General features: G+C 40.9%; 3 protein-coding genes across 4 annotated transcripts; 2 read left to right on the forward strand and 1 right to left on the reverse strand.

Annotated features, from left to right (window-relative positions):
• Positions 1-33: 33 nt before the first annotated feature.
• On the forward strand, positions 34-1343 carry LOC145729616 (uncharacterized). 2 transcript variants are annotated; one of them, XM_081980453.1, is made up of 5 exons: positions 34-221; positions 276-429; positions 478-617; positions 672-841; positions 892-1343. In XM_081980453.1, exons 1-5 carry the CDS (start codon positions 102-104, stop codon positions 1319-1321), a joined length of 1014 nt encoding a protein of 337 aa, XP_081836579.1. In that variant the 5' UTR covers positions 34-101; the 3' UTR covers positions 1322-1343. The 2 variants fall into 2 exon arrangements, with proteins under 2 accessions (XP_081836579.1, XP_081836580.1); XM_081980454.1 differs by having other exon boundaries at positions 282-429.
• Positions 1344-1480: 137 nt separating this feature from the next.
• eIF2alpha (eukaryotic translation initiation factor 2 subunit alpha) lies at positions 1481-3126 on the forward strand. Its single transcript, XM_081980455.1, has 5 exons — positions 1481-1627; positions 1735-1987; positions 2045-2616; positions 2674-2790; positions 2848-3126. The coding sequence occupies exons 2-5, from the start codon at positions 1741-1743 to the stop codon at positions 2917-2919; spliced, it is 1008 nt and encodes a 335-aa protein (XP_081836581.1). The 5' UTR covers positions 1481-1627; positions 1735-1740; the 3' UTR covers positions 2920-3126.
• A 714-nt stretch (positions 3127-3840) lies between these two features.
• On the reverse strand, positions 3841-5871 carry LOC145729614 (putative cytochrome P450 6a13). The gene is made up of 7 exons (XM_081980450.1): positions 5573-5871; positions 5340-5521; positions 4995-5286; positions 4770-4943; positions 4406-4716; positions 4261-4353; positions 3841-4203 (listed from the first exon to the last, which is right to left on the reverse strand). Exons 1-7 carry the CDS (start codon positions 5707-5709, stop codon positions 3869-3871), a joined length of 1524 nt encoding a protein of 507 aa, XP_081836576.1. The 5' UTR covers positions 5710-5871; the 3' UTR covers positions 3841-3868.
• Positions 5872-6207: the final 336 nt, after the last annotated feature.

Genomic DNA, 6207 nt, shown 5'->3' on the forward strand with positions numbered 1-6207 from the left:
ACCGACACAGTTTGTCATGTGTCAAATGTGAGGACAGATGACAGAAATGTAAATAAACAATTTAAATGTAACTTTAATTGTATTAAAAATAAGTAAAAAACATGGATATTAGTGAGGTTTGCCGTGTTTGTCTGGAAAAAAGCAATCGTTTGACACCAATATTCGATCCGATCAAACCACCCCATTTCTCAGTGTTAATAATGGCTTGCGCAGCTGTACAAGTAAGTTTAGAGCCCCTTTGTGGGCTTAAGGGGCTGAAGTGAGGACTGTTCAAGGTGCAGGAAGGTGACGGGTTGCCTGCCTACATATGTCAAAGGTGTATTGCCAAGTTGAATGTGGCCTTTCACTTTAAAAACACTTGTGAGTCTTCGGACCGAAAGTTGAGACAATACTTGGACCAGTTGCAGCGTCAGACAGTTTACCATGATGGTAAGTTGGTGTTTACTGACAACTTTTTGGTCAATTGAGGTTTTGAAGATTTGTTGACTGAGCAACATGTCAAGGAGGAAGATCAGTTTGGTATGATTTCCAACACTCAACAGGGTAATACTAATAAACCTGATTTAGTGACCTACAAGTTTGAGTTGGATGATAATTTTATTCAAGGTGACATAAAGGTATTAGTGGAGTTGATTTGTTGTAGTAGAATCCAGTGCTAAAGTTATTTTCAGTTGGGTGATGGTGAAGATATAGGTGGTACCAAAAAGAGAGGAAAAAGACTGTTAAAAGTCCACCAATGTGACACTTGTAAGAAGGTTTTTAAGTCCAAACCTAGTCTAGTGCACCACATAAGAATTCACACTGGTGAACGTCCCTATGTTTGTCATTTATGTCAAAAACGGTAAGACTGTCATATCAGTAGTTTCCTCAATAACCCCACACACCAATCAGATTTATCAACGGTGGACATCTACACACCCACATGAAAACGCATACAGGAGAAAAGAATCACGTGTGTGCAGCTTGTAGTAAGGGCTTCGCCACCGCCCAACAATTAACCAAACACACGATAGCGATTCACACCTCGGAACGCCCTTACGGTTGCACTTATTGCCCGAAACGATTCGCCAGTTCCAGCAACCTAAACACCCACATTAAAATCCATACGGGCGAGAAAAATTTCCATTGCGAGATTTGCGGCAAAACCTTTTCCACCAAAGGCCAGTTACAGCAGCACGGTTTGGTGCACAGCGGCGAAAAAGCGTTTTTGTGCGAGTTTTGTTTTAAACGGTTTTCGCAAAAGGCCCATTTGATGCGTCACTTACGCATCCACAATCGAATGAACGATTCGCCACCAAAGAAAAACGGAGACGATACTTAATAAATTGTTTGTGCTGTTTTAATAGTGTTTGTTTTGGTTTTTCCTGGATTATCATTTTTAACAGTCACATTTTAGAAACAAAAAAATAGAAGTGACAACCCGCAAAATTCACTTTTTGGTTGGTGTACATATGGCAACGTTGCATTAAAACCAAGCATTTGACAGCTGTCACTGAATTAATGTTGACGTTTAGGTTTCTTTCAAAACCGGATATTTTGTCGGTCTGGCTTGAAACCCAATTTTGGGTTGTTTTTTACCCTAATCAGCCCTTGTTATCGTAAAACTGACGTCACGACACAATAAAAGGTACCCTCTCGTTTCTAGTAACAATCGGTTTAAGGCTCAAAACCAGTTGAGATCAGCAACAGTTGCATGGTTGGTAGCACCTAACCTCAAAACGAACATATTTTTAGGTAAAAATGCCTCTCTCGTGCCGTTTTTACAAGGAAAAGTACCCCGAAGTGGAGGATGTGGTCATGGTGAACGTGCGGGCCATTGCCGAAATGGGCGCCTACGTCCACCTGCTGGAATATAACAATATCGAGGGCATGATTCTGCTCTCGGAATTGTCCAGGAGACGTATCCGTTCAATCAACAAATTGATCAGGGTAGGCAAAACGGAGCCTGTTGTAGTCATTAGGGTAGACAAAGAAAAAGGTTATATAGGTGAGTACCAAATTATTTGAACCCTCTTTTTTGAGGTTAATGTGTGCCTGAAACTAGATTTATCCAAACGGAGAGTCAGTGCTGAGGACGTGGAAAAGTGTACAGAACGATTCGCGAAAGCAAAAGCCGTAAATTCAATTCTTAGACACGTAGCTGAATTGCTCAAGTACGACTCAGATGAACAGCTGGAGGAGTTGTATCAGAAAACTGCCTGGCGTTTTGAGGAAAAATACAAGAAAAACAAAGCGTCCGCCTACGATTTTTTCAAGCAAGCAGTGGCGGATCCTAGTATATTAGCAGAATGCGAATTGGACGACAAAACCAAGGAAGTTTTGCTCAGCAATATTAAACGCAAACTAACCTCACAAGCCGTCAAAATCCGGGCGGACATTGAGTGCGCATGCTACGGCTACGAAGGCATTGACGCTGTCAAAGCGGCACTCAAATCCGGCTTGGACTTATCCACTGAGGAACTACCAATTAGGATTAATTTGATAGCTCCACCATTGTACGTCATGACCACCTCCACTCCTGAAAAACAGGACGGACTGAGGATATTGAATGAGGCCATTGAGGTCATAAAAAAAACAATCGCAGATTTGGGTGGGGTGTTTAATATCCAGATGGCTGTAAGTTGGTTAGGTAATGGTTAAGAAGAGTTTAGTGAGGGTGGGGGTATTTTGCAGCCTAAAGTGGTGACAGCCACAGATGAAGCTGATCTGGCCAAACAAATGGAAAGGGCTGAGATGGAAAACACTGAAGTCGCTGGCGACGATGACGAGGACGAAGACGAGGAAGGCCAGGTGAGTTGATTGGTTAAAGTTTAAAAACTGCAGTGTTGCCACGTTTTATGATTTCAGGCTTATAGTGAAGGTGAAGAAGGCCAAGAAAATGGAGGTGCTGACGGAGGCAACACCGACGAGGAGGACTAGACGCCTGCGTCTCCTGAATTCACCCAGTAAATACAAACAACCCAAGTCCTTCTTACATAACAAGTGTCTGGTTGAAGACATTGTTAGTCTTCAAATCAGAGGAATATTAGCTTAAAATACCTTTTTTTATATTTGGATTTTGGAACTAACATAACAATATGGCGTTTTCATATTTTAAAAAATTCATAAAATATCTATGTAATAAAAGAGGAGTTTAATTTTCTTCCTTGGTCGATTGGTTGTTTGGCAACACTGTGCTCTGAAGTTGATGTATGTCAACTGTAGAATTTTTGCGTTATTTGTTGAAATTGCTCTACCGTTATTAAAATTGCATTACTACCGTTAAACCGGGCCTTAAAGTTTAAAAAGAACTAAGAAAAAAAAGTGTTCTCACGTGACAACTAGTTCACACAAAACACACTACAACGTTGTCATATTTCCATCCAATTACAAAGTATGGTAAAAGCTACTGGGCAAGAATTTGTCTAGCATCTTGTATAAAGCACTCTAACACTCACCTGGTGGCTGGAAAATGGATTTAGCAACATTTCCTCCCTGGAAGGAACTGAAGGAAGGCACAACACTACACCAAAGTTTCAGTGTATCTACATTTTGGTAGACCGGTCGAATTATCACCAAACACTCGCTGGACACTTTAAATCTGTTTAAACACTAACGGACGCGATTTGTATAACAAAAAGAAAGGGTTTTTTTCCGAAAAAGAACAATATAACGCGCGTCCTGTTGGGCATGGCGGCCAAAAACAAACAACTGTCACTGTCACAGTAGTGTGCGTGACAGTATACTGGCTGAGTATATGGCGCTCTCTGTCTTTTGTGTGTAATAAAGAGAGACGCATCTTGACCCCAGTCAGATTGAAGTTAAAATAGGGATGGGCAGACGCAGCGACTAATAAGTGTATTTCATTTGACCGTCACATCGATGTAATTTATTTCTTATAATTCAATTTTTGAATTTTCAAATTAATATCGCTACTAGAGTGTAACAAAATCATGCTGGGTTTAAAGGTAAGTTTTTCGAGTGTATCGAATGTAGGTGAGTAGTGGGCGCGACTTAATAAAGCCACCAGGCCTGTCTTGACCTGCATCATGGCGAATCGAGCCCCAATACAAATGCGAGGGCCTTCACCAAAAGGAAAATGCGCAAATTCCGGTCTTTTAGCGATCGCCTCCTTGTTGAATCGTTCTGGGTCGAACTTTTCTGGATCTGGAAAGTACTCGGCATCCATTTGGATTCCTCTGATTGGAATCTGGACTGAAGTTCCTAATGTAAACAGTATCTCGTTAATTAAAAATGTTTATGGTTTTTGAGAAGTGGTACCTGGTTCCAGAATAACGTCACTGTTTGGGATTGTGTATGTTTTGGTGCATACCCTTGGCAGTGCCGGAACAACTGGGTACTTCCGTAAAGTTTCTAAAATTTCCAATTTTTACTGTCTCAACACTAAAATTAACGTAACTCTAACCGTAAATAACTTTTTCCATATACTCCAAGTGTTTCAAACCATCGTAGGTCATGGTTCCGTTGTGATTTGCCATAACGTCAAATATCTCCTGTCTCACTTTTTGTTGTATGTCTGGTTGCCTAGCCAGCTCAAACATGGCAAAGCCCAAGGTGGCTGCCGAAGTGTCAAAACCCCCGTTGAATATAATGAAACATTGAGCCAATATTTCGTCGTCTGTCAATAAGCCTTTTTTGCTCGTTTCGCTCAAATTGCCATCATCGGTGATTACACCGCGATTGCGTAGCTGCAGCAGTAAATGCATGAAATCCTTCCTGATGGTTGATGTTAGTTTTTTAATGTGGGTTAATATGGTTGTAACGCAAACCTGTAGATGTGGTTTTGCTGTCTGTAGGTGATGGTGTCGAACACCAGCTTCCTGAAGAAGTCCTCCACGTCCGGGAAGCTCCGGAAACCGGTGTAGCCTAAAAGTTTCCTAGGGAAGTTGTGCTCCAGGAACTGTTTTAACGGCATCGGTCGATTGATTTTTTTACATTGTTGCCTGATTTCAGCAAAGTTATTATTATTACACACGTGACTTTCATTAATTCACCTAAAAGTACAGTTCGGGTCTCGGAGAGAGTCACATTCAACGCCAAAAGCGCAGGACCCAATCACGTCGGTGGTATACCGACCGCAGATATCGGTGACGTTGATCACCGCCTCCTGGTGACCGTTCACCACCTCCCGGAGCATCTCAGCTTTTTCGTAGACGGTTTCAAACATCGTCTTCATGCGGCTGGAGGTAAACGTGGGGCTCAGTTTGCTTCGGAGCGTTTTCCACGCCTCCCCTTCCATACGGAATAAATTCATGGTCAGTGGGTCTTTTTCGTGATGGTACGCTCCTGATGATGGTTAATAAGTTAAAACTTTGCCTAAAACTAGTTTTACAGCTTACCTCGATCAGTAAAGTAGGCGAAATCTTTCACCATAATTTGTTTAATTAATTTCAAATCTAAAAGGACTAATACAGGGTTGAAAGCCCAGTAAACCCCACCAAATTTAACACCTTTAGACTTAAATATGTTGTAAAAGTCCTTGAAAGTTTCTCCTAGTGAGGCTTTGCCTGTCAATACGTCACTACAAAGGGTGTGTACACAAAAATTGCAGGGGGAGAAGGGGTAAACTTACCGTAAATCCCCGTAGAAAAACTCGGGTTCAAGTTGCACCACCCCCCTCCGAGTCCAGTAAGAATAGTGCCATTTTAAATAACCATAAACCAAGAAAGGTAGCACAACAAGGAGGACTAAAATGGTCGTTAAAGCCATGTTTACACCAGCAAAGTTTCAACCAAAATGATACTGCGGAAGGTCATCAAATGTTGATTATAAATAAGTGGATTTAGGTCGTAAAATCTTATGCAGAGTGAGAACAAAATTCCATTTTTGGCACTACTGACCTGTAGTCATCTTTATTAAGTACCAAATTGTAAACACTCCCGATTTTGTTTATAATCTTAAATATAACACTGATAAGAGCAAGTGAAAAACATGTTTTTTCCCAAAAATTAATTGGTATAGTTGACAAAACAACAGGGTCGTACTCAAGGAAAACGTGTAGAAGCTTATATTAGGTCTGTACGCAGAAATAATCTCCTAACTAATAAATTAGAGAAAAATGTCAATGTCACGTCAGCTTAGACAGTCACAATGACGTAATTTGACTTAACCATCATTTGACTGTCAAATTACGTCATTATCACATTTGTTCAAAGCAACCACCAAATAGGAGTTTATAAAAAAATTTCTATTTGCCAATCAATCAGA

The sequence above is a fragment of the Ips typographus genome, linkage group LG5 (assembly GCF_016097725.1).
Source record: "Ips typographus isolate SLU linkage group LG5, UJ_Ityp_2.0, whole genome shotgun sequence".
Lineage (NCBI taxonomy): Eukaryota > Metazoa > Arthropoda > Insecta > Coleoptera > Curculionidae > Ips > Ips typographus.

Excerpts from the sequence above, each read along its gene's own strand:
- LOC145729616 (XM_081980453.1), top strand. The coding sequence starts at position 102 with ATGGATATTAGTGAGGTTTGCCGTGTTTGTCTGGAAAAAAGCAATCGT. Across the intron at positions 222-275 it reads TGGCTTGCGCAGCTGTACAA|GTGCAGGAAGGTGACGGGTT; the intron begins GTAAGTTTAGAG and ends GGACTGTTCAAG. Across the intron at positions 842-891 it reads TGTCATTTATGTCAAAAACG|ATTTATCAACGGTGGACATC; the intron begins GTAAGACTGTCA and ends CACACCAATCAG.
- eIF2alpha (XM_081980455.1), top strand. The coding sequence starts at position 1,741 with ATGCCTCTCTCGTGCCGTTTTTACAAGGAAAAGTACCCCGAAGTGGAG. Across the intron at positions 1,988-2,044 it reads CAAAGAAAAAGGTTATATAG|ATTTATCCAAACGGAGAGTC; the intron begins GTGAGTACCAAA and ends GCCTGAAACTAG. Across the intron at positions 2,791-2,847 it reads ACGAAGACGAGGAAGGCCAG|GCTTATAGTGAAGGTGAAGA; the intron begins GTGAGTTGATTG and ends TTATGATTTCAG.
- LOC145729614 (XM_081980450.1), bottom strand. The coding sequence starts at position 5,709 with ATGGCTTTAACGACCATTTTAGTCCTCCTTGTTGTGCTACCTTTCTTG. Across the intron at positions 5,522-5,572 it reads TTTTTCTACGGGGATTTACG|TGACGTATTGACAGGCAAAG; the intron begins GTAAGTTTACCC and ends CACCCTTTGTAG. Across the intron at positions 4,717-4,769 it reads CAGCAAAACCACATCTACAG|GAAGGATTTCATGCATTTAC; the intron begins GTTTGCGTTACA and ends ATCAACCATCAG.